Source organism: Colletes gigas, unplaced genomic scaffold (assembly GCF_013123115.1).
Source record: "Colletes gigas isolate AHSC1104 unplaced genomic scaffold, ASM1312311v1 Colletes_gigas_Sc00008, whole genome shotgun sequence".
Lineage (NCBI taxonomy): Eukaryota > Metazoa > Arthropoda > Insecta > Hymenoptera > Colletidae > Colletes > Colletes gigas.
Genome location: NW_025106637.1, coordinates 108,230 through 133,600, shown reverse-complemented (window position 1 = coordinate 133,600; position 25,371 = coordinate 108,230). Strand labels below are relative to the sequence as shown.

The 25,371-nt window shown below is 33.2% G+C and overlaps 6 protein-coding genes across 11 annotated transcripts; 4 read left to right on the top strand and 2 right to left on the bottom strand.

Moving 5' to 3' along the window:
• The first annotated feature begins 832 nt into the window (after positions 1-832).
• On the top strand, positions 833-4,942 carry LOC122396943 (V-type proton ATPase catalytic subunit A). Its single transcript, XM_043395740.1, has 12 exons — positions 833-967; positions 1,897-2,012; positions 2,086-2,198; positions 2,302-2,667; positions 2,761-2,817; positions 2,928-3,022; positions 3,102-3,373; positions 3,462-3,645; positions 3,751-3,868; positions 3,951-4,231; positions 4,311-4,500; positions 4,582-4,942. The coding sequence occupies exons 2-12, from the start codon at positions 1,931-1,933 to the stop codon at positions 4,672-4,674; spliced, it is 1,851 nt and encodes a 616-aa protein (XP_043251675.1). The 5' UTR covers positions 833-967; positions 1,897-1,930; the 3' UTR covers positions 4,675-4,942.
• A 757-nt stretch (positions 4,943-5,699) lies between these two features.
• LOC122396755 (upstream stimulatory factor 1-like) lies at positions 5,700-8,267 on the bottom strand. Of its 2 annotated transcripts, none has more exons than XM_043395404.1 (5): positions 8,142-8,267; positions 7,866-7,936; positions 7,322-7,602; positions 7,079-7,246; positions 5,700-6,999 (listed from the first exon to the last, which is right to left on the bottom strand). In XM_043395404.1, the coding sequence occupies exons 1-5, from the start codon at positions 8,180-8,182 to the stop codon at positions 6,778-6,780; spliced, it is 783 nt and encodes a 260-aa protein (XP_043251339.1). In that variant the 5' UTR covers positions 8,183-8,267; the 3' UTR covers positions 5,700-6,777. The 2 variants fall into 2 exon arrangements, with proteins under 2 accessions (XP_043251339.1, XP_043251341.1); XM_043395406.1 differs by having other exon boundaries at positions 8,010-8,265.
• A 595-nt stretch (positions 8,268-8,862) lies between these two features.
• Positions 8,863-11,924, top strand: LOC122396767 (ubiquitin domain-containing protein UBFD1-like). 3 transcript variants are annotated; one of them, XM_043395424.1, is made up of 6 exons: positions 8,863-9,063; positions 9,564-9,935; positions 10,030-10,223; positions 10,304-10,489; positions 10,565-10,775; positions 11,233-11,924. In XM_043395424.1, exons 1-5 carry the CDS (start codon positions 9,051-9,053, stop codon positions 10,673-10,675), a joined length of 876 nt encoding a protein of 291 aa, XP_043251359.1. In that variant the 5' UTR covers positions 8,863-9,050; the 3' UTR covers positions 10,676-10,775; positions 11,233-11,924. The 3 variants fall into 3 exon arrangements, with proteins under 3 accessions (XP_043251359.1, XP_043251357.1, XP_043251358.1); XM_043395422.1 differs by having other exon boundaries at positions 8,907-9,063; positions 10,301-10,489; XM_043395423.1 differs by lacking the exon at positions 11,233-11,924 and having other exon boundaries at positions 8,907-9,063; positions 10,301-10,489; positions 10,565-10,989.
• An 818-nt stretch (positions 11,925-12,742) lies between these two features.
• Positions 12,743-15,315, top strand: LOC122396775. The gene is made up of 2 exons (XM_043395435.1): positions 12,743-14,400; positions 14,491-15,315. The coding sequence occupies exons 1-2, from the start codon at positions 13,645-13,647 to the stop codon at positions 14,704-14,706; spliced, it is 972 nt and encodes a 323-aa protein (XP_043251370.1). The 5' UTR covers positions 12,743-13,644; the 3' UTR covers positions 14,707-15,315.
• A 307-nt stretch (positions 15,316-15,622) lies between these two features.
• On the bottom strand, positions 15,623-18,905 carry LOC122396719 (WW domain-binding protein 2). 2 transcript variants are annotated; one of them, XM_043395349.1, is made up of 6 exons: positions 18,745-18,905; positions 18,119-18,453; positions 17,768-17,920; positions 17,437-17,634; positions 15,938-16,023; positions 15,623-15,835 (listed from the first exon to the last, which is right to left on the bottom strand). In XM_043395349.1, the coding sequence occupies exons 1-6, from the start codon at positions 18,798-18,800 to the stop codon at positions 15,788-15,790; spliced, it is 876 nt and encodes a 291-aa protein (XP_043251284.1). In that variant the 5' UTR covers positions 18,801-18,905; the 3' UTR covers positions 15,623-15,787. The 2 variants fall into 2 exon arrangements, with proteins under 2 accessions (XP_043251284.1, XP_043251283.1); XM_043395348.1 differs by lacking the exons at positions 15,623-15,835; positions 15,938-16,023 and having other exon boundaries at positions 16,917-17,634.
• Positions 18,906-19,499: 594 nt separating this feature from the next.
• Positions 19,500-25,186, top strand: LOC122397075 (equilibrative nucleoside transporter 4). 2 transcript variants are annotated; one of them, XM_043395937.1, is made up of 10 exons: positions 19,500-20,177; positions 20,369-20,523; positions 20,604-20,732; positions 20,808-20,882; positions 20,967-21,190; positions 21,258-21,294; positions 21,440-21,607; positions 21,676-21,863; positions 22,042-22,282; positions 22,375-25,186. In XM_043395937.1, exons 1-10 carry the CDS (start codon positions 20,008-20,010, stop codon positions 22,755-22,757), a joined length of 1,770 nt encoding a protein of 589 aa, XP_043251872.1. In that variant the 5' UTR covers positions 19,500-20,007; the 3' UTR covers positions 22,758-25,186. The 2 variants fall into 2 exon arrangements, with proteins under 2 accessions (XP_043251872.1, XP_043251871.1); XM_043395936.1 differs by having other exon boundaries at positions 19,501-20,177; positions 21,258-21,369.
• The last annotated feature ends 185 nt before the right edge of the window (positions 25,187-25,371 follow it).

Below are 25,371 nucleotides of genomic sequence, written 5' to 3'. Positions count from 1 at the left end.
ATTTTGTCCCTATTAAAAAAATGCAGATTGCTTAAACGACTTTCAATTAAAACTAAATTTATATAGTTTCGTGGACTGTAAATACTTCCGTCCGTTGAGGCATCGATAATTCTATTTTTACTCATTTTTGAAAGAGGAAGTGCTCGACAAGGAAAACCACAAATATATATAAATATACATATACATATATGTATGTGTGTGTGTACATTTTATTGTAATTATAGCAATTCAGTTTAACCGTACCTTGGCTGCTCTAATTTTAACTAGCTCTCATCAGCGCTGTTCAAAAACGAATATGAACACAATTTGTAATTGCCGCGTGTACTGTATGGATATTCAATTCATCGTTAATGTCACTGGTTAATGTTATTGCCTACGTAAAATTTATTTCAACTTTTTGAAGCCAGTCCATATCTAATTTTAAACTCGACGCTTTTGTAAATGTAAATCAAATTTCTTGTACTAAAGAACACAGATTGTATTCGCCTATTTTGTTTTGTATTAAATGAAATGATCAGTTTTCTTTGTTGGATTTGTTTCCAAGTCACACTACAATGTTGTATCTTACGTTTTAAACATAATAAAGTGAAAACCGAAACGTAAAACGAGAAGGAAAACATTATTCTATTGTATTGACTAATTTTGTTAATAATTTGTGCATTTATTGTTCATACCTAGCTAACTCTACCTTAGACGCAAGCCTGTTCGATGAAAGATTTTGCTATTTAAAGAAATTTTACTCTATTGGACAAACTATGAAACCTTCACTACCCTCTGGTAGTGAATTTAAAAATCATCGTTACAGTTTCGTCTACTTGTAAATCGGCCCTTAATTTTACGAGGGCTAGCAATTGAAAACTAGCACATCGTTCAGTCAGCTGACCTGTCTTGTGATAGCAGTCAGGCTCGACTGTGAAACTTAATTCGCTGTTGTAGGGTGGACTTGCTTCTATACGTTGTACATCTCGTAAGTATTTTTACTGTCACTTATTTAATTGATTATGGATCGCTATGCACTCCTAAATTTACCATATAACCGGTACGATTAAAATAATTTCGCAATGGATAGATGGTGCTTGAAATTTTTGCGAAAAGGCTATCGCGTACTGTATCGATCGCATGAGTTTGAATGCGCCATCGCTTTTCGGTCAACGATATGAATTTATACGTTTTATTCGGTTAGCAATGCACAGAATCGCAATTTTCGAACAAAATCCTGCAAATAGGAAATTAAGCTCTTCCTTACTGACGATCGATTACCAAATATTTCATTTGGAATCGATGTTCTGGTCGCCCAGCAGACGTCTCGCGGGCTTAAAGAGGGCTACGCCTACTTTTTAAATGAACTGCTCACGTGAATTTTATGATGAATGAATGCATCACTTGACACTGAGTTTATCAGCGAAATTTACTCGCGGTATTTGTAAGAACACTGTATTCGATTATATTATACGAAATCGTTGCTTTTATTTTCGTAGTTGCTTCGTTATATTTCATGTCAACGCGAAGTGTTCAAATCGTTTTTATCGTGTGTCAATGTGAAGTAGCTCCAGTTCGATCTCATGATCAAACGTTGTGCATTAACACGTGATTTGGTATTTTTGCGACCGGAGTTAATGCTAATATTTATGACTTGATGATTTGGATGGATGTTTTGTCTAGGTTTAACAATTTGCCAACGTTTTTACAGTTTGCATCTTCAGGGCTATGGGGCTCTGTTATAATATGTTAATAAATTTGTCTGCACAAAAGTCTACATTTTTGTGAAATTAATTGACCAGTACTGACCTTGTACTAATAAATTTCATTAGTTTCTTATAAGAACACTCAACAAGAGAGTATTAATTCAATTTCTTACTATAGTTGGACATATTTTATTGTGTTACTTCCTTTCAGCTATCGTGTGGTTTTAATTGAATAACCATTCACAATGACGAACCATGGGATGCCAAGAATTGCTGATGAAGAAAAGGAATCCATATTTGGCTATGTGTACGCCGTATCTGGTCCTGGTTAGTGCACAATATAATTTCTATGGTTAGCTTCATGGTTTTTACCTTACTTACATTGTGAATTTTCTTGTAGTTGTCACTGCTCAGAAAATGTCTGGCTCAGCTATGTACGAGCTGGTTAGAGTAGGATATTACGAACTGGTGGGAGAAATTATTCGTCTGGAAGGTGATATGGCCACCATTCAGGTATGTCAAATCTGTTGTAAATATTCACATAATGTTCATACTATAATATTGTAATAATCATATGTGTTTTAACAATACCGTGTGTTAATTTGTTGTTACATAGGTATATGAAGAAACTAATGGTGTAACTGTAGGTGATCCTGTGCTACGTACTGGTAAACCATTATCCGTAGAATTAGGACCTGGCATTCTTGGGAGTATTTTTGATGGTATTCAACGGCCTTTAAAGGACATTAACGAACTTACCAGCTCCATTTACATTCCAAAGGGTATCAATGTGCCAGCATTATCAAGATCCATATCTTGGGAATTTAATCCAACGAATATAAAGAATGGCAGTCACATCACCGGTGGAGATCTATTCGGTGTAGTTTATGAGAACACATTAGTGAAGCATAGAATGATTTTACCTCCAAAAAGCAAGGGAACTGTGACTTATGTAGCCCCTGCTGGAGACTATAAAGTTACAGTAAGCTATATGTTTTCACAATTCCGAATAATATTGTATCAAGTCGTTTAATACAGTTGATAGTATATCTTTATTTTTTCGTATGTTTTATAGGATATTGTACTGGAAACAGAGTTCGATGGCGAAACGCACAAGTATAGTATGCTTCAGGTAAATCAATCATTCTTACTTCGTATAAGTACAATAATTACTGATCTTTAAATTTTGCCGACGAGTACAGTTTGTACGATCGTACTAATATAAATAATAATGGCATGCAGATATGGCCAGTACGTCAGCCTCGTCCAGTTACTGAAAAATTGCCGGCTAATCATCCTTTGCTCACTGGCCAAAGAGTCTTAGACTCGCTCTTCCCGTAAGAATTTAGTTCATTGTTTTCTATTATAACTGCTGATTAAAGACATGGCTGCTTAGACTATTTATTAAAATCGTAGATGCGTTCAAGGTGGAACAACTGCAATCCCAGGTGCCTTTGGTTGCGGCAAAACTGTAATTTCACAGGCTTTGTCCAAGTATTCGAATTCCGATGTCATTATTTACGTCGGTTGCGGCGAACGTGGAAACGAAATGTCCGAAGTATTGCGTGACTTCCCCGAACTGACGGTGGAAATTGACGGTGTTACGGAGTCCATCATGAAGCGTACTGCTTTGGTCGCTAATACATCAAACATGCCTGTAGCTGCTCGTGAGGCATCAATCTACACTGGTACGTGTACAATGTACTCTTGTAAATGTTTCATTCTTAACAGTTCTTTGGATGAAGATGTTAATGTGTTTGTTACTTTGCTCCTTAGGTATCACTCTGTCGGAATATTTTAGAGATATGGGCTACAATGTTTCGATGATGGCAGATTCGACGTCACGTTGGGCCGAGGCTCTTCGTGAAATCTCTGGCCGATTGGCTGAAATGCCTGCAGATTCCGGTTATCCCGCTTATCTTGGTGCTCGTTTAGCTAGCTTCTACGAACGTGCAGGAAGGTACTGTATAAGATGATTCTAGAAACTGGGACAAACTTTCGACTTATCTTTTTCATTAATTCCGGCAATGAAATATGTTACCAATGTTAAGTGTGTTGCTTTCAGAGTGAGATGTTTAGGTAATCCTGACCGCGAAGGTTCCGTCAGTATTGTAGGTGCTGTATCACCACCGGGTGGTGATTTCTCTGATCCTGTTACGAGTGCTACTCTTGGTATCGTGCAGGTATTGACGCAGCAGCAATTTCTTCTATATCTCTACAAAAGTATGGACTTTGAAATTTTGTTTCATTTATCTGTTTCCTTAGGTGTTCTGGGGTCTTGATAAGAAACTTGCACAGCGCAAACACTTCCCATCTATTAACTGGCTTATATCGTACAGTAAATATCTGCGAGCTTTAGACGACTTCTATGACAAGAACTTCCAAGAATTCGTCCCTCTAAGAACGAAGGTAAAAGAGATTCTGCAAGAAGAGGAGGACTTGTCCGAGATTGTACAATTAGTTGGTAAAGCTTCTCTAGCCGAGACGGATAAGATTACTTTGGAGGTCGCAAAACTTTTGAAAGACGACTTCCTACAACAGAACAGGTTACGATCAATATTTATCGAGTACTAACAAACACGCTGATCGTCCCATATGCATGTATACCTAATTAATTTTTTGCAGTTATTCGTCGTACGATCGTTTCTGTCCATTCTACAAAACTGTAGGAATGTTACGAAACATGATTGCTTTCTATGATATGGCGAGACATGCGGTGGAGTCCACAGCACAATCTGACAATAAAATAACGTGGAACGTTATTAGAGATAGTATGGGTAACATTCTGTACCAATTGAGTTCCATGAAATTCAAGGTAAATATTATTGTCAAGATATAGTGTTGCAACATATTTAAAATCGAAGAGCAAAATTTATGTAACTTTTATTTATTTCAGGACCCGGTGAAAGACGGCGAAGCAAAAATCAGAGCTGACTTCGATCAATTGCACGAAGATATCCAACAGGCATTTAGAAATCTAGAAGATTAATTATCAAATGCAATCGTACGAATATAATTCCTCCGCGTAAACGTTCAGGAATCTTATGCTGGTCGTTTAAGGATGTCCTGGATCTGTTGGAGAGAAGTATATAATTAATAGGCATTCATAATCACGTATCGCACGTAAAGCTGTTACATTAACTTCAATACTTGAAAAAACAAAAACAAAAACAAAACGAAAAAAAAAACATAATTGTACATAAAGAGTTACAAATATAAAATTTACTATAATTGTACATGTATTAACTAACATTTAACAGAAGATAATGCGTGACTGTTGAAACAATAAAATAGGACGTCCTTAAATGTGTTTCCAGTTGCTACAAATATACATTAACTGCTACAAATTACTTCCGAACCTTGAAATGAAATTCTATGTAATTAGTTTAAATTGTCCGGGGAAAAAACAATTCAAGTATATTTTGTCTGTTCCAAGTCAAAATAACTATTACTCGAAACTTTCGAATCGAAAGGTTTTCGGTAGAGGAACGTTTGTATGTATGTAAAAGGATAAAAGTATCGTAAGAAGCTTTCCATTCATCCTAACGCGTTGTTTCACCGAAGCATAAACCGATATAGTTAACGACGCGCTGTTATTTTTGTTGTGGTATGGGATGATATGATAGCTTTTTACCAAGTACGAAACTTCAATTAAAGAGTATTAAATATTGTATTATGTAAACGCGTTAAACGACGAATGCAGACGTTACATAAAAGTAGATGAAGAAAATTATATAGAAAGTTTACAAAAAAAGTGTCAAAATGTTAAACTGTTAAGGTGCAGGGTCTTTTATCGTTAAAAGAAAGTACAGAAAAACGATGCATCGCAAACAGTGTTCCGCTAACTTCGACATTTCCATTGTATCATATGTAAAAAAACGAATAAAGACTATGCATTAAAAAAAAAATCACAACTATACACTTTATTCGGGATTATCGATGGAATAAAATTAACGAGTTTCGTTAAATTTCATTTTAATAATAATAATATTATTATATAACAATAACTTCGCGGTATATACATTAACGATATATTACAAACCAGTTACTTAATTTTTCAATGACTCCGATGCGCTTTCATGGCGTGCAGAATCTCGAGTTGAAAAAAATATGTTTATTGCTATATGCATACGTATATGTATATGTACACACACGTGTATATATACATATATAAATATACATACACATCCATACGTGTACGATTAATCTATTTTACATTCTCAGTCCCTAGTTCATTTTCATCAAGTACCTACTCTACACTTGTGAAAACAGTATTAAAAATAAAAAATATTTAACGATCTTCTAATAATTCAGTCGTCATATTTCATATCGCAATTTCATCGATCATGTTACAACAAAATTTATCTCTTTTTTTGTTTAAAAAACTTCATAGTTCGAAAATTCCAAAATCAATGTTCAATATTCACAGCCTTGGCTCGTTCACGTACACGAGGTAATTCGATCCAATGCACATGCATATACAGAAATAAGATAATTTTCAGTAGGTCCTACGAGGAATAGTCGTAACTTTAACGATATCGACCTCATTCCTTTTTCGACTGCTGTGATATTAAAATATAAAATTGCACTTAAAATATTTCGATAAATCGTACAAATGTAGCATCAAAAATGTAAACTTTGAAATTCTGTGATTGATCTTTTTCTATGAAAAAGAAAAGATAAAAATTATTTACAACAGATAGCTCGAACTTATTACAAGAATTATCTTTAATCGTATGAAACGATATTTTAATAAAATATACGTGCGCATAAAATCTGATTTTGCGTACACGATTAATTATTTTTTTTTAGGCACAAAATAATCTATGCTACTATTTCCTTGCATTATTAAAAAATTGACAGACGAAAATATATACAGACGCAATAGTTGGAAAAATTCAGCTATGACCATACCATTAGGACCATGTTACACATATATACCTTGAAGAATATAATTCCAATATGACGAAATTTGATGTGGCTCGCATGAAAAAAATATCATAAGAGTAAATACTTCGTCTGATCGTTAAAAATCAGCTTACGTACTCTAATATTTACAAAAAGAAGCACTGTGTTGTAAACTAAGAATATTTTAAGGACTCAAATGAACAACATCAACATTAGTTCCTGTGGTGGATGTTATTTGTGTCCTGAGTTGAAGATTCTCACGTTTCAACTGTGTAATAAGTTGCTTTAAGGCAGTTATTTCTTGTCGTAGCTTTTCATTGTCCCGTAAACACTTACCCAACCCTTGATTAGCTGCCCGCAATTCTCCTATATATTCACAGGCTTTTGCCAAAATTCCTCCTTTACTCTGTATACAATACCAATAAATACAAGTTCTTACACATGTTTGTTTATAAAAATTTTTAACGTGAACGTTAGTGTGGTACCTGCGTTTCATAATTTGCTTTGCCTTCGCCGCTGCTACCGCTACCATTAGCGGTCGAAGTAGTATTGCATTCGGGAATAATCTTTCCCAACTTTGCAATCCAATTATTTATTTTATCTCTTCGTCTGCGTTCAACTTCGTTATGAGTCGCCCTTCGCCTGTCGTCCCTCTGGAACACACAATTAAATACGCGTGTTATATCAAATACAAATACAATAAAAATTATTTTAAAACTGATTTGTACCTTCTTCAATCCTGTAGTACAATTTCTTGGTGCTTCTATTTGTAAAGTGGTGGTTCTAGGAACCAGAGATCTAGAAGTTTGCGCAGTGGTGAAAACTTCGTTAGCATTTCCAATAACATAAAACTGGCCATTTAACGGGGATGTTAGGACCTGTACAGTATTATTTCCTGGCTGAGTAACGGGCAATTCTATTTCATTTCCACCTGTAGTGCCGTTTACTTGGACCACTCTATACGCAAGTGCTTCTTGATAGCGCATTCCATCTTCTCCGACAGTTTCTCCTATAAAAGATTTGTAATTTCTATTAATACACGTAAATGATTACTCTAAATCAAATTGCACGAGTATATACCTCACATATGGATAATGCTCGGTTATCTTCTAATTCTGATTTGCTATCTATTTACTACAGAAGTGAATTTAATATATTTACTTAGGGCACGAATACTTGTATTATTTACTTGATCCTACTAGTCGTAAGATTGTCGCATAAATTTTACGTTCATGAGGTATATACTAGTGTTAAACTTTTGATGGTATTTACCTTCGCAGTCGACGATTTCCGCTTCTTCGATAACAATTCCCGTGCCGCTGTCATCCTTCGCGTTAACAGTGCTGTAAAAGAAGCGTAGATACGTTGAAGAATGGATATGTAACGTATCTATAGAATTACGTCTATGCCTATTACTTCCACGACCGTTGTCCTAAGTCTTGTAAGTGCGCACTGTGCACTACGTGGTGACCTTGAGGAGACCTCGAGCGAAACAGGAGGGATAGGTGTTCGCATTATCAGCCAGTTGATATTTAACATAAACACTACCTGACATCCTGCTGTTCGAGGTGCTGCTCCAACATATCCATTTTTTTCTACCAAAAACGTTTGAATTTGTCAAAATTCACGTGAGCTGGTCACGGGACACGGCAACGAGGTCATGTGGTGCACAAGATGGCGATCTGAGATTACAGTGCCACCTCACGGCGTCCAAATACATGATTTTGTATTCGCATTCGTACCGATTACCGATACGACACTCAACCAGCAATTAAATAATTATTTTACAGACAAATCACGAGAATTTTCATGCGAAGAGGGATCAAACAGTCCTTGACTAAGTTAATTTCTTTCCAAAAGAAATTACTGTCACCTAAACGATCAACTCTGGCAATATTTCATTATTTCTTCTATTTATTTATTGAAAATAAATGTCCTTCCTTTACTTCTTATTCGTTATTATTCAATACCAATAAATGAACTTTCTACCCTATAAGCATTTGATGATCAAATTGTGCTACAGCATCGACTACAAAACCATATTGAAAAAAAAACAAAGCCACTGAAATATGTATATTCAGAACAATCAGGTGTATTCGAGATAAAATTATTCTATTCGACAGAATACTTTAGAAGCAATAGATTTCTTCCCGTACATTGTTTCTATGAAAGATGAATGAGATATTATTAAAAATTTTATCGTTACGCTTATCAACGTCTAACTTGTGTTCCGATTAGTATGCAACATATTTCAAACGTTAAATTGAATATTTAAAACTCTCGAATCGCTTTAACGTACATTTGATTGATCTCGATTTGGATAAAAAAGGAATTCTTGCGTTGTTTCTGAAATATTTGAAAATTTGAAAGTCATTCCAAGGATCGCTGTAAATACGAATGGCAGAAATTACATGCATCTTGCAACAGTTTTGATTGGTCAACGAAATACAGTTCATCATGGAGTACGTGGGTACGTACACTAAATCTTGACGATTTTTCATGCTTTTTAGTAACAATTGTCAACCAATAAATATTTTTCATCGTCGTTCGTTACGCCTGTTTTTAATTATTTCGAATATAATGAATATCTGTCACCTGAAATAATCCTCTTTGTAAAATATTTTAACTATCAGTTGTATACGTTGAATTAATTTTATAAATAACAATCATCTGTTTGAAAACTCTTTACACATCTATTTCTGAATTACATTAAATTAAACGAGCATCAATTGACCTATATAAGTTTCATCTGTAAATCGCTGTTTTTTTCTTAGACACGTATCACTTTGGTCATAACCTTGTCTAATATATCTATAACATTTTTCCTTTTTATAAACGTTCACAGATTTTCGCGTGTTAAATTTTTACTGCAACAAATATAAAATAACTATTACTTATTCGTAGAAAAGATTATTTTACATTTAGAAGCATAATTATAAATATTCCAATAAGTATTTCATATATTTTCAGATGCTGCAAAGGGTGAAACCAATGACAATTGTTCTAATGTAACCCCTTGTGCTGAATTAGTATCAAATACAAATTCTAATGAAAATTCATCTATAGAAATAAAAGACCCTACGCCAAAGTGTGAAATTTTAGATGCACAGCCAAAAGATAATATTGCAACTAATTCGCAAGATCCACCCAGAGAGAATATAGACTTTAAAGTGATTTATAACAAACAGCGGATTAACATAAATTTCCCGCTGGATGGAACTGTTGCAGAATTAAAAGCACATCTACAAAACATCATATCTGTACCACAAGCCATGCAAAAAGTTATGATCAAAGGTTTAGCCAAAGATGAACAAACGCTTAAAAGTTTGGGTGTTACAAAAGGTAATTTCACAGACAGAGAAATATATTTCCTATTATGTTAATTACTTCTTTAAAATTGTTCTTGTTTCATATTTTATTGTATTGTACTTTTAAGGTGCCAAAGTCATGGTAGTAGGATCAAAGTTAGATGATGTATTAGCTGTGTCAATTCCAACAAAGCAAGATCTTTCGGACGAAGCTGCTTCCACCGCGGATAAGGAACCATGGTCTCAGCAGAAAATGCATAGGAAAGTTTTAGATAAAGGTATTCCGGAAGATGTTATGCCTGGTTTATTAGGTAGCAGCAAGGTATGATTTTATAAATCAATGATTAAATCGATCAATTGAAGTAATAGTCTAAACTAAATGGATTGAATTGAAATTAGGAGCCCTTACCCGAATTTCCATTATTTGGCATGTTAAACAAATCTGGTGGCAAAGTTAGATTAACATTTAAACTGGAACAAGATCAACTTTGGATAGGTACAAAAGAAAGAACCGATAAAGTACCTATGAATTCCATAAAAGGTGTACACAGTGAAGCTATACACGATCATCCAGAATATCATATTATGGTTTGTATTTCTATAATGTATGTATTTTTATAACTTGCATAAATATTTTTATTTAAATGCCCTTATACATCACAGGCTATACAACTGGGCACAACAGAGGCTTCGAGATATTGGATATATTGGGTTCCTGCACAATACATACCGGCTATAAAAGATGCTATTCTTGGCAAGTGGTGCTACTTCTGATCAATCTCGCTGATGGAAATGTCTGTCTTTACAAAAGCAAAGTGTAATCAGGTGTAAGCATTGATACAAACACGACTGTGCTAGTCACACACTTTTAACAGTAAGTAATAACTTATTTTGCGTTGGATTATAACCGATGTGTCCTAATCAAAGTATTCTGTTAAGAAAATCTTTTAGATAAATAATGTTTAATCTTGTTGAAAATGATGGCAGTCATTTTATAAAATCGACATGTTCGCTTTCAGAAGCATACTTTTCGATTATAAAGTATTTGCACGATATTGTGATTTCTGAACTATCCAAATTTTTTATACATTGAGATAACACTATAATTGTAACAATAATTTCATTGAATTGTACCATGTAAAAGACTTGTAAATATAATAAGTTTTTTAACTCTTAAAAAATACATTTATGTTAAAAATATTCGTTATTTTATAAACAAAGTTATTGTTTAAATGAACAGATTAAAGAATTTTAACCCATTCTGTTTATTTAAATAGGAATGCGTAAACCTTTAAAATTAAAGTGAAATGTTTATAAAATTACATTTATAGGAGGAAGTGAAGAAAGAAGTTATGATGTTGCATTTACAATCTTTTGAAGTTCGTCGAGAAATAATTCAACTTTTTATCATATTTAACAATATTAAAGAATAAATTATAATAGTTCAGGTACGCGAGTAATGTTTTCAATTTTATTACAATATTTATAATTTAGATTTAATATCGAAACAGCTCTCTTAAATATTATCACGATCGTATGTTGCTTAATCAGAAGATAAAATAGCACGAATTATAAGTATTGGTTAGATTCTAGCGAACTAGGTCACTATCAAGATATACATATAGTCCGCATTTTGCGCGAAAGAAAAAACATTCATTACACGACATTGTTCGATAATAAAACAACGAATTTGTTGCCAAATTAAATGCATCCATATTTACGTTTGAGTTTTAACATTTACCTATACAAAAAGAATAAATTGTCAGGGAAAAGAACTGTCTCAGAATTAGAAGTTTATTAAAATTCAAGTGGACTGTATCTCGACGAGCATAAAGCAAATTAATATTGCATAACTTTAATATTATAACTGCTGTAAATTAGGTTTTATACCATGTAATGTATACAACTAAAATGAAAATTACGAAAAATGACAAATCAAATTTATCTACCGTAATATCTACATGGAATTCATAACTGCAATTTGCACATTAAAAATCAATTTCAATGTCCGTTTAAATATGACTTGTACATCATGTTGTGTGATTTGATAAAATAAATAATTTTAAGACTTCTTTGTTGTATTGTGTTTCTTTTTTTAACTCTATTTCCATGCAGCGATTACGCATTCGGTTAATTCCAAACATCCGCGAAAAATCCAAGATTTGATTTATTTTTATTTCGTTCGAGAAGATCGAATAAAAATTTGTTTCACTTTTTACGCAACTGGAGTCAGCTATAATTTTTAGTATTTGTGTCTATTCCAAAAGTGAACAAGTTCCGATGATTTCAAGGTTACCTCTAATTTTTTTTCTTGTATGCACCAATTAGGCAACGAACGAGTCCATTTATTCTGTTGCATTTGATTCGAACATTTCGTTCGTGTTTGGTATTACTTTTATGAATAAAATATTTTTTAAGGTAAGACATTTATCGACATAAGTATCTTGATAGTTTTTTGAAAATATAGTTTTAAAGAATGAAAAAAATAGACGTGACCAAAGTCCTCCATCTTCGGAGTAGACACATGCCCCATCCGGTATCATTTAAGTTTCCCTAATAAAATTATTTTCTATCTTCTACTATTTAATTTCTCGATTCAATATCAACAGAATTTCGTTATACTCGATTTTCGTCATGTTTGATTTATGCTACTATAAATGAAGGATTACCATTAGTGATTGAACACCTTGTACATTCTTATCTGTATCAAATTTCTAAAACGGCATTGAGAAATATTTTATTTGTAACGTTATGAAAGGTAAATTATAACTCTATTTGAAACGCACGTACGCAGACCCAAGTAATATTTCCATTTCATTTTTTTCCCCCTATTTTTTTCTCGTTACATTTGAAATATTATGTTACTTGTGTTTGCTTTATTGTTCAAAATAGCGTTTTACGAATTTGCTTTCTGTCCGTACAAACTATGCTACCGCCTACCTACGGCCTACGTTAGCCCACATTTGTTCAGCACGTGAACAGGAAACTTCCTATTAGGGTATTAAATTACTTTTAGTCGAACGAACGGGCATCAGGCTTTCTCGTTTGCTCCGTGGAAGAACAAGATAGACAAATTATTACGAGGAAAAACAGTATTTTTGCACAAGTCGGAGAATGATAGTATTTGTTGTGCAATCTATGAAACCTTCACATTTCGATGAAGCATAAGTGATTCAAGGCTTGACTCGATACACGATTATGTGCGCGCGTGTTCAAAGATACCTATGTATAGTGAAACACACACAGTCAGGCGCTTCGGCTAGGTCGTTTTTGTCATTATTGATACCGTAATATGTACATCGGTATATAGAAGGAAGAAATATACGTTCGTTTAGCTATCACAAACACCGAGTATGCATCTAGACGACACACGATGAATATTTTTAAAGCTATTGAATATCTTTTTGCCATACGAAGTCTATGCTCGAAGTACGATCGCCAAATTGAGTAAAGTGTAAGAAGAGAAAAAGAAATACGTTTATTAAAACGATGTAAAGTTTATAAATTTTATAACGCGTATACTGGTAATGACAAGATCAATGTTATTCTCAAGCTGAAACATGAACGTGTTTTGGAGCTGTTTGAATAACAACCAGAAGTTAAATCAACAAATAGGAACGATAAAATGTTATTGAAACCGATTGAAACAATATTGATAAAAAGATTTTGAAATATTGGGTATTAAAAGTCATTTAAATTTGTTTTGATAGAGAAACTTTTCATGTTTACCGATACTATTAGTAATGGAAGAAAGTGATAATGCTTTAGAACAAATACAAGAAGCATTTTTAATATTAACCGAAAGCTTTTTGGAACAAGGTGCATCTCTGTCTGACCTAAAATCTGCCAGTGTACGAAATAATGGAAGACACACAAAAAGCTCCATTTTTCATTACATCTGTTCAAAGAAGGTTCTCCTTGCCTTTTTTATGCCAATACTTTGCAGTATGCTTTTTAAATACGTGTACATTGATGTGATTAAAAGTATACGTGGTACAAGATGTCTAATACCAAATAATTATTTCATATGGGAATTTACAAGACCAATAGCAAATTGCAATTATTGTCGCAATGTTACTGCAGCTTTGATCTTACCAAATTTAACTAGAGAAGAATTCAAACAGTATGCCTATTCTTCTCAACCTATGGTGATAAAAAATGCTGCTGGCCATTGGCCAGCTTCCAAGGTATTTAGTTGGAAATTCTTCAGAGATTTGTATGAATCTATAGACGGTGCTTATGATTCGGCAGAGGAATGCCAATTTTTGCATTTCAAAAGTAATTTCACCAATTTACGCGATGTTTTTGCAATGAGCAAAGATAGAGCTATGCAACATAATGGAAAAGACCCATGGTATGTTGGTTGGAAAAACTGTCATCTTCAAATTTTGGATGTTATGAGAAAGTTTTACAGTCTACCTCATTTTTTGCCAGAAGATGCAGAAGTTCCATATACCAATTATGTTTTTTTGGGATACGAGGAAGGTGCTGCTATGCATGTATGTACAAAAACAATAATGTATGATATTTGTAGTTACAGTTTTGTTCATGTATATTACAATTTCATTATTTTTGTTACATACAAACAGCTGGACTACATCTCGCGACTCATGTGGCAAGGACAAATTATAGGCGACAAAATATGGACTGTTGCTCCAACTCCGGAATGCGATCATATTTGTACGCGTTTTAATTTCACTGTTCATGCTGGAGATATTGTTCTTTTAGATACAAGAATTTGGTATCATGGCACTTATGTTATGAATGGAAACATCAGTTTGACGGTCACCTCCGAGTATGGGTAGACTTATAAATAATGTACAATTCTAGAGACTGCATAGATAGCATTCCATGCAGTTTAAAGTTTTTAGATCATAAAATCGAAAAACACAATTTCTTGCCTTACAAAATTATTGTATTATATTAATGTTCGATCGAACATATCAAGTTTATACTTACCAAAAATTTAATATTACGCGATTTAAACTTTACTTTTATAAGAGATTCTTATCAAATACAATGGGCGCATTTTTAGCGAGAGTTATATACGATAATTAAATTCTAATATATATATATAGAATTATGAATTTTGTAACATTTTAGACTGTCCGTTTAATCAAATTGTTATGAACTATTAAATAGCATACAATTTTTAAATAAATATTAATTATTGCATGTGCCATTTTTGCCATAGAGAAAAACTAGTCAAGATAAAAATGTAAACTTCTTAAGCAAATATCACCACAAATGGAACGATTTGTGATTTAATATAGCTGATTATTATGCAATTGAAAATTATTTTTATATATTAATATACATGTTACGAGTTTCCATGGACTGAAATTCACTATTACACTTTCAATAGAAAAAATTACATATGTTTAAATATATTTTGATAATAAATTTTATGTAAATTTTACGCGACATTGTTAATTGTTTATTTTATATTTAATTTTACTAATTATGTATGTATAAATATTGTGTACCTTCTATAATTCTAAATAAAATGTTTAAATATAGAGGTAACACACTTCGGTATAAGTAATTTTTTTACATTCGTATGCAGTAACTTTATTTTATATATTCATTTAATTGCACAAAAAACAGTAGAATTTTTTATAGAATATTTATACAATCTACACAATAAGTATAAATACTTGCATATTTTGAAGCATAACAGTATAATATAGTGTAAATATTCAAAATTGTGAATATAGGAAAGATAGAAATATTGTTTCATTTAAATGCGCACATCGAAATGACATAGCAAAACCTAAAATGGAATGCATATACCTGTTACTATGCAGTATGTTACACATATAATACTATTCAGACAGCAACAGCGTTGATGTTCCACCACTGTTTTCAGAAATCATTAATGTAATTTCACTGATCCTTTTTTTCCGTTGTTTGCTGGTAACTCGGTGGACTTTCCTAAACAATTACAGTCAGATAAAATTTATTTTCAACATTATAAATATTAGATTACAGTTCCTAGATAACAATTAAAAATTATTTAATAAACATTATACGTACATAGTATGCAGGAGGTGGGACATAGGCACACTGTGGTCTGCTTGGATCATAATATGCACTCTGAGCAGCTTCTGCTGCTTTCGCATCTGCAAAAGAGAAAAAATATAACACATAGACAAAACTAAGGAAATGAAATTTTAATTGAAAATATGTTTAAAGTTATGGTGAGTAACATACATATGTACATATTTGATGCAGAAAATTTTAAACGATCTGGCATTTTCTTGTCAGAGGAATTAATTTCAACGAATGAATTATTTTAATATTTTAGGATTTTATTCTTTGTTTAAATTAGTTTGATCGGTATTCGATTAAATTGTAGTTATGCCAAATAATCTGCTTATGAAGTAGAATTATAAGATGAAATAATTTTATTACAAATTTGGGAATTATTATTCTGAAAATTTAATAAAATTATATAATCTTTCCAATTTTTACTGCTATTACCAGTAATAGTATTTTGTCATAGCATACTCTGATTGAGTCATTCATTGGTTACACTGAAAATATAATATATTTTTAATGCTATTTTGTCAAAAAAATTATAAAATTAACGATTTTATGCACATTTTTGCTTTATATGAATCAATGAATGGATTAAATCTGATTAAAAACTCATAATAACACTTCACGTATTTTTCAACTATCTCTGACAACTATGAGATAATAACTGAGCATAGTGAAAGTCAACCTTACTTCAGGTCAACCAAACCTGTTATGCAATAACATTGCACAATATTCAAAACCTTTCAGGTTGTCAGGTGAGGTAAAAAAAATATGGCATCATTGAATTTCTTTGTGAAATAGATTTTGATCATTTTTGTAACAAAGTAACATTTTGAATTGGTAGGTTTAAATAAAAACAGCAAGTTATGTTTGACTAAATTTTAATAACATAGTATGTTTGTTGTATTATAATGATTATCATAATGCTAGTATGCTATTGAAACAACGAAAATATAATATTTTGGTTTATTAGGTAACAATAATAGGTGATGTTTTCTGTATTATTCACGAATACATTTGATAAAAATAAAAGTATTTGAAAGTAATTCAGTATTCATTATGTAGTATATGTTATATTATTGGATGACTTTTATACACATATAGAGGAATATAGTAATATAAATGTATTTGTATCCTTTTTTCCTTTTCTCAAAATAATTTTGTGTGTTTTTTAAGCATTTTAAACGAATGTACACTGTGCTTTCTCTATCACAATATCGCATAATTGATTAGAGGAATCGCGTTTTAAAATTTTCATTACTTCTAAATGTATTCAATTTCGTAATTTCATAGCACATATGTAAAATACGATATAAATGTGTATATTATCACAATTAAATATAATTAATAAGTATGTGGATACTGATTGTAAGGATTTTGTTGCGGATAATATCCGGGTTGAGCATAATTATTACTTTGAGGGTATTGAGAATATGGCGGTGGATTTTGTACGTAATTATTATAAGTCGGTTGCCCATAGGTTGGATACGCACCTGCTTGGGACATTGGTTGACTATTATAATTTGGATTTGGCCATCCAGGTGCGCCGTTTTGTTGAGGTGGTGCCCACACAGGTTGTTGACCAGCGCCACCCCATGCACCTTGAGGGGGTGCATCGTTCGCGTATCCTTGATAAGGTGCATTTATACCAGGATATGGAGGTGGCATATCCGTCATAAATACACTGTTTGCTATATACATATATAAAAAAATATAAAATAACAACCTATTACTGATTAAACAAGTTTCTATTATGAACAGCTAGTTAGCGAGAACAATTAATGCAGTATTATAAAAATGTTTGAAGAAAAATAGACAATTAACCTGGAGGCATATCCGGAAATACATTAGTAGGCGGTACCCAACCATAATACCCGGTTGTTGCAGCTTGATAAGCAGGTGGTGGTGCAGCATACCAGTTTGATGTCGGTGGTTGATAAGGTGGTGGGGCATCGGATGCAGGTCCATTACGTTGAGCTAGAAACAAGTATATAAATTACTATACAAAAATGAATTTCATGGAGTAACGTTGTTAGCTCTTTGACTATAAACGTTAAGTCTGTTGTTTATAGTCTGTAGTCTGATAAAAGTAGATTCTGGTTTATGAAGCCAATAAATAAAAACAAAATCGTGCGCGCTATTCTTTATAATTATGTAAAAATGTGATAGACTTACCCATTGATGCTGCTCTTAACATGGCCTGTCCAAACTCTATCGCACCACCGCTTTTAAACTGCAATTTGAATTTACATTCTCCGATCCAATTACCATTAGGTTGAGCACGGCATTTGCCTTTGATGTAATTAGCTCCAAACATCGGTTGGTACACTTCAACTTCGTTCAGCGTCACAAATGGGAAACTAAACGATTGCATTTTGTCTTTTTGATCTTTAGAGTTAAAGATCATTCTGTGCGTTGTCAGGTACAATCGACCACGTTTGCTACCCATAAACTCCGGTTGTTCTTGTCCATGGAATTCCATCGTAACATTGTCGCAAAATAATAATATGCTAAAGCAAACAGGTAAATAATTTCGTCGTTAGTACTGTACCGATTGCATCAACAACTATGGAAAATATGAAATGCGATAGTTTCGTTGGTTATTAACATGATTTCGAAAATGTGAACATCTTTTGTAGTTTGTACGCGATATTACAATCAATGGAGGAAAAATGATCGAAAGAATAAGGAAGTCGCCTTCGGAAGGCCACGATAGTAATTACGTTGCAGAAACGTCACAGACGACACACGCAAAATATCAGTGACAATTTCAAAACTAACAAACATGTTTCGTAACTTACCACTCACTGGCGTGTATAAGAACGCCGCCATTCGCGTGCGCCGTATTTAACGACATATTTTTTAACTTTTACTCTAATATCGCTCGAATTCGCAAGCAACAATCCTCTTTACTCGTCAGCTGATTCATAAGTGATAAGTATGACACGGTGCGCAAGCGCATACTTATCTCGATATAGTATGCGATACATCGATATATGTATGTATGTACTTATGTAGTACGTAAAATATGTATATACGGTGTCTCGGATAAAAAATGTTGTAGGACGCGTGCAAAGTTTTATGAAAAATAATATTATTTAATCAATTATGTTCAATTAACGTCAGCGATCTAACTCCTAGTTAAATTGTTCAAAATATAATTATCAACAACAAAAGCCGCCTGAGCGGGACTTATCTTCAGATAAAAATCACCGATAGATTTCATTTTTCGCAGATTAAAAACAATACAGTGGACTCACCGAATGCATCACACACGGTTTTCACAGTATTTTTAACGTTCATTCCTCTACGGAACTCATACAGCGTTATACACGTAAACGATATCTATTGGTGTCCATCTTCGATATTAATTTTCATTTTGTTAACCGGAAGCAGCTAATTTCGGTCGCGAATAACAATTGACAGTAGTTGATTGTCTTAGACGGAAAGAATTTTAATAGATTGTCTATTGGTTTAAATGAACAGATGTTTGTTTAGAATCCATCGAAACTTTTGTATGCGCCCAATATTTTTTTAGCAACTACTAAACACGGAGGAAAAATTGTGAGCTTACATTTGAGTTATTCACGAAGAACGCGTCTTTAAATATAATTTATTTTAATTCTTAAAATGAAAAACAGCAGGTCACATTTGAATCGTTTCATTCGATTACAAATTCCATTTGATCTGTGTTAGAGTATCGTAGAATAAAACGGTACTGTAAAGTATCTTTACTTTTGTATCAAATTTACAATGCACATTCTGTCGGTTGTATTACGCGGTAAAAGGTAAATAGGGTGTACGGTGCGCGCGCAAAAATCAATGCCGCAAATTTTCAAAGCATGCGCTCGGTCGCGCGACATTCGCATCCATATTACGCGTAAAGAAATAAATAAGGTAGCGATCAGGTGCAATTAACTGATCGAAAGAAAGTGTATGGTGCGGTTATTGGTGAAGTTCGGTTAAAAGAACTGACCGTCGAAGCTCTTCTTAAACGATGGAGTCATAAAACGGTCAGTGACTTGGTTCTTTCTTGATTGTTCTCAACAAACGTCCCGATTAATATGGATGAGAATTTGAGTCGTGGCTACATACAATTAGGCAAGGCGAGAGGCATGAATGAATTCAAATTCTCCAATGGGTTCACTCATCTGTCACCACCGGTTGACAGACGCAACTTCATCTACTTTGCCCTTATTCTTGGCGGTGTGGGATTCCTCTTGCCGTACAACAGGTCAAGCCGCATTAATATATTATTGTCATATTTTCAGATAACAAAAAACACATTTATTGTTTGTTTTGTTCGCAACATAACACGCGCTGGTCCATTTACTCGTAAAATGAAAAAAGTTACCGTTCCGAGTCATCGCATGATCTTTTTCCTGAAACTAAAAATGTTGTAACGTCGATATTTATTATTCGCAGCTTTATCATAGCTGTGGATTTTTTTCAAGAGATATATCCCGGCAGTACTGTAATATTCGACATGTTAGTTGTCTACATCACTGTGGCCTTTTTTGCAGTGTTTGCAAACAACATCTTAGTTGAAACACTGTCTTTGAATACGCGGATAACATTCGGTAAGAATTGCAAACAAATGCAACAACCGTGCATTGTTTTTCAAACAGATCGTTGTTTAATATATCGTTGAAAATTTTAGGATATGTGGTATCCTTCGTTACCTTGAATTTCGTTGCAATATGCGTGATTTGGATCAAATGTTTCGACGTCGAAACTTCATATACGATTAATTTGGTTGCCGTTGCAGTAGTGTCGTTTGGATGCACAGGTGAAACACTGCCCATACCGATAATTCTGGCCTGGACTTGATTCAGAGTTTAATAGAAAAATGTTTAAATTATAGTTCAACAATCGAGCTTCTATGGATACACGTCTATGCTTCCCAGTCAGTATACTCAGGCGGTAATGGCTGGAGAAAGTGAGAAAGAGAATTGAAACGTTTATCATCCGAAACATTTGATCGACAATGATGTTTAAAAAAAATATAATTTTTTAAATACAGGTATCGCTGGCCTTTGGGTGTCTATAAATCGAATTCTTACGAAATCCTTGCTCGACGACGAACGCAGGAACACGTCCACATTTTTCATTTTGTCAATTATAACGATCCTGATATGTTTCGTCTTACATCAAATAGTTCGTAAAACTGATTTTGTGCAATTTTATTTAACGTTATGTCAAGAGAGAAATCGAATTACATTGGAACCGACGGAAGATGTAGGTTTGGTACGTATACGAGTATCGTTAACGCGATAATAACAAATTGTATCCGTTAAATAATGTTCTTAACTAGATGGATCCTCTGGATCAAGTCGGAGACCCTTCGAAAGGTCAGTATGGAGTTCTAAAAATTCAAACTAGTCCTGTGGGAAACGAAACTACGAGCGGTAATACCGATTCGAATGGTAACTTGCAGTTTATGTTTACTAGATTAAACGGAAATAGATATTTACTTATGCCGTTTACTTATGATAGGAACAAATCAGTATTCAGCATTTTCGTTCAGTAATCCCGTGTATGAACCGAGTGCACCATCAGGAAATCCTCCCGGTAGCGCTGGTCCTACCTACAAAGTTGAAGACGTTGTCGTTATGAGAGGAGCGTATGCCGCTCAAAACAGTAAACAGTGGTCTGAAATAAAAAGTACGTTTCTTTCTCTTTTACGGTTAACATACACGTATTTAATAAAATAATATAACTAATTTCATCAGGGGGGTTACTTGCAAGAATCGAAGTGGCAAAAATAATATTTCCATACATGTCCAGCATCGGCGTGGCGTATTGTGTTACAGTCTGCCTATATCCTGGTATCATGTCCGAAATAATTTCTTGCAAGCTTGAATCGTGGATGCCGGTTATTTTAATGGCGGCGTTCAATGTTTTCGATGTATTGGGCAAGGTAGGTGCTACATAAGTACAACCACGATCAACTCCTCTTTCCGGACGGGTGTCGTGTCAACAGAAATTTATTTCTAACTTTCTGATAATTAGTCGATAGAACAACCTTCCTTTCGCATACAAAATGCCCGGTGATTTAAACTAAAACAAATAATATGTTTCGCTGTTTAATATTTCAGCAACTCGCATTAATACCTTACGAATGGAAACGCAATCAGTTATTATATTTTGCGAGTGTACGGATCGTATTAATTCCCTTGTTCTTGCTATGCGCGCTACCAAGAGGTGCTCCGATCCTCGCAGGAGAAGGATATCCGTTATTATTTTCTTGTCTTCTTGGCGTTACGAATGGTATTGTTGGGTCGGTACCAATGATTCAAGCACCGGCCAAAGTTCCAGAAGGGCTTCGCGAGTTAGCAGGTACGCACTTACACACATACGTATACATAAAAGGATACGCTGCAATCTTGTCTGCGTATATTATTTTTCAAATGATATCCTTGGTTTTGCAGGTAATATCATGACAATATCGTACATCACGGGTTTAATAGTTGGCTCGTTATTGGCATACATGATGCACGCGTGCTTTGGATTGTCATTGCAAACCAAAGACGTGTGTTCCGAGATATTAAAATCATCGGTGATACCACTTAACAATACGACGCCAAGTATTATGATAAACGCTATGTCTTCCACTTTACCCACGTTAGAAAATATTACACCAAAGGTAAAGACTACCGTCAATGTCTTGTCAACTCTTTTAACGTCCACTTTAATTTCTAATACTACCGTTAGTACGTTAACTACCGGCATCATGGTGGCATCTACAACCGTATCTCCTAAAATGTTAGCTAATGTTACTGCTTCCGTTAACAATGCGATTTTACAACAGTAGGACACGTATGTTTGTGTGCTGTGGTAAATCTGGTGCTTTATGTAAATAAAGTTATCAAAACCAGGAATTATGTTTAAGAATCATTACTTATCTTATCATTCCGTTCCTTAAATCGTAGCACTCCTGCGAGAGAAATTATTTCGATCGAATGTTTCAGAACGTTTGAAACCAATTAAGAATCACCGAATACAAAATATCGCCAGATTCAACACACACACACACACATACACACACACGCACACAAAGCACTCTATCTATCTATTATTATTCTGCGTATTAATTGTTTTATTCGAACAAATAATCAATCGCGAATGTCAAATCAAGTTGAAATTATATTTAACGAATGTTCCTTTAAATTATATAAATGTATGATAGATACTTTTTGAATCTATGATTATTTACATTTCATTTTCTTAAAAGATATTGTGCCTTTCATACCGTTGTGAATAATTTAATTGACCATTGCTTATTAAATATTATTGTTAAAAGCGACGAAATTTCAAATGTATAGCTACAAAATTTATTGCACGCGGGCAAACAAAACGAATGTCTTTTAATCCTTAAATAGCACGTTGACAAATAATTATAAGCTGGCAGAGACAATTTTCGAGATCCTAATTGACACGTATGTATTATTGAAATTAACACTTGTTAAGGTCTCTGCCTAGAAAAAGAAAAAGAAAAAGAAAAAAAAAAGAAAAGGAAATTAAATGAACGTTGAGGTTGAATTTAGTTCGATATCATTCAAGGATTAAATCGAATTTTTCGAGGGTATATTTAATTTTTTAATTGAAACTTGTTATTCGAAATTTTTCTGTAATTATCCGAAACGACTATTACCGATCAGAAAATAATTAATAAGCGCGGAGTAAGTTTTTCTTGATGGTTCTAACGTGTGCTACGCTTGTTAGATCAGTGATCGATAAATAGTAAGTTTGCGTGACGAAATTATTGTGTAAGTATATCCTGTACGAAATTGTTATATTTCTGTGTGAATAGTTTACATATAAATGTAAGATACGTACACTTACAACGTACCTCCGTACGAAAGAAGAAAAGAACAGTACTTGTTTCTTTCGAACACGCTATTTATTTATGTTATATACCCAAAACATATTTACGGTTGCATAAGATGTTATAATCAAATTTTGAATATTTATTGGATCGAAATTTGCAAGATAGACGCGACAGTTTACAGATCGTATCCGTGCATTGCGATAGAATTTTAACGATACATAATTAAAAGGGGTAGAATCTTGTACTTTCTTTTAAATCAAATCCTATAATGAAGCTCATCCAAGCTCGTGAATTAAATGGTCTTAAATGAACGTAACCGATGAATCGTACGTGTGCGAATACGTAAACTCGGAAGCATTTTTACGAACATTCCGATGGATCACTTCAAATATAAAATCGTATTACATTAATGGATAAATGTATATGCGTAATATTTACCAATGTACCACCCATCCAAACAGCTTACAGATATATTTCGTACGTGTATTTAAAGCTAACTTAGATATCATTTAAACGAACCACGCAAGAACGGCATAGATTTCTTGTCTAACGCATGCATATGTACATCAAACTTGAGATAATGGAAAATTAATCATATCAAGTTTTAGTTCTTTCCTCGACAGAGCGAGTGGTTTTCTTCCAAGGTGGTTGTTTCATACAATACTTCTAGCATATACAAATATTAATACCGTTTTAAAAACAGTACGAGATAGAGAATATGCTAGATTATTAAGGGACAAAGAAAAAAAATACGATCTATTGGGTACCTTGCTTTCACATATCTTTACGAAAAGACTTAAAAATTGTTTTTAAAATAAATTTAAGAAAGTAGCGTCAGAATTTAGACACGGGGAATCTGATATGTACAAACTCATACGAGTAGAGATAATTTTAAAACGAATTTTTTTATGACGCGTTCCTTTATAAAACATTTTTATGAAACAATCTAGTTTTACAATCGCATCATAAGGAGAGATACTTTAGTCGACGTTTATTATGCAATAGTAGTATATTTTGTATTATTTTTTAACTTATATCGTAAACGTACAAGTTCTGGAATATACCTATCAAAACTATATATAAAAAAAAGTATTTCAAGGGTATAACTTATTACAAAGGGAAACGTATTAAAAAATATTCATTTATAAGACAACTAAAGTTATGGTAGATAATGAAACGAGTGAGACGTATGATTATGAATGTACAGTATAAGTATGCTTCTTAAAGATTGTGTGTAGAAAATATGGAAAATCATTTTGTTTTATATCGTATTTTTCATCATGGTGTACCATTCTTAAATATTGTATGTAACACGACATGGAGTAATTGTCTGAACAGACTTTGATATGCATTCGATAAAAAAAAAACTACGATATCGACTGTAAAAAGAAAGGTAAATATAATCGATCGTTCGATCAATCAGAAATTACTCCATATCGCTATTAATCGATATGTACAAATAATAAATATGTGTATATATATATGTATATATATATATATATATATATATATATATGTATATTATTTTCATTAATATACCTTACTCAACTATTATATTCTTTATGAATCAAACATTACACTCTTAACCATAATCATT

Bases quoted from the DNA above. Each gene is read 5' to 3' on its own strand.
- LOC122396943 (XM_043395740.1), top strand. From the start codon at position 1,931: ATGACGAACCATGGGATGCCAAGAATTGCTGATGAAGAAAAGGAATCC. The intron at 2,013-2,085 runs GTTAGTGCACAA...ATTTTCTTGTAG, and splicing joins GTACGCCGTATCTGGTCCTG to TTGTCACTGCTCAGAAAATG. The intron at 3,869-3,950 runs GTATTGACGCAG...CTGTTTCCTTAG, and splicing joins CTACTCTTGGTATCGTGCAG to GTGTTCTGGGGTCTTGATAA.
- LOC122396755 (XM_043395404.1), bottom strand. From the start codon at position 8,182: ATGGATATGTTGGAGCAGCACCTCGAACAGCAGGATGTCAG. The intron at 7,603-7,865 runs GTAAATACCATC...AATCTTTTATAG, and splicing joins GGAAATCGTCGACTGCGAAG to GAGAAACTGTCGGAGAAGAT. The intron at 7,247-7,321 runs GTACAAATCAGT...TGTGTGTTCCAG, and splicing joins GTACTACAGGATTGAAGAAG to AGGGACGACAGGCGAAGGGC.
- LOC122396767 (XM_043395422.1), top strand. The intron at 9,936-10,029 runs GTAATTTCACAG...TGTACTTTTAAG, and splicing joins AAGTTTGGGTGTTACAAAAG to GTGCCAAAGTCATGGTAGTA. The intron at 10,224-10,300 runs GTATGATTTTAT...AATTGAAATTAG, and splicing joins GTTTATTAGGTAGCAGCAAG to GAGCCCTTACCCGAATTTCC.
- LOC122396775 (XM_043395435.1), top strand. From the start codon at position 13,645: ATGGAAGAAAGTGATAATGCTTTAGAACAAATACAAGAAGCATTTTTA. The intron at 14,401-14,490 runs GTATGTACAAAA...ACATACAAACAG, and splicing joins AGGAAGGTGCTGCTATGCAT to CTGGACTACATCTCGCGACT.
- LOC122396719 (XM_043395348.1), bottom strand. From the start codon at position 18,800: ATGTCGTTAAATACGGCGCACGCGAATGGCGGCGTTCTTATACACGCC. The intron at 17,921-18,118 runs GTAAGTCTATCA...ACTTGTTTCTAG, and splicing joins GTTAAGAGCAGCATCAATGG to CTCAACGTAATGGACCTGCA. The intron at 17,635-17,767 runs GTTAATTGTCTA...ATATGTATATAG, and splicing joins ATTTCCGGATATGCCTCCAG to CAAACAGTGTATTTATGACG.
- LOC122397075 (XM_043395936.1), top strand. From the start codon at position 20,008: ATGGATGAGAATTTGAGTCGTGGCTACATACAATTAGGCAAGGCGAGA. The intron at 20,733-20,807 runs GTGAAACACTGC...TTTAAATTATAG, and splicing joins AGTGTCGTTTGGATGCACAG to TTCAACAATCGAGCTTCTAT. The intron at 21,864-22,041 runs GTAGGTGCTACA...TTAATATTTCAG, and splicing joins TTTTCGATGTATTGGGCAAG to CAACTCGCATTAATACCTTA.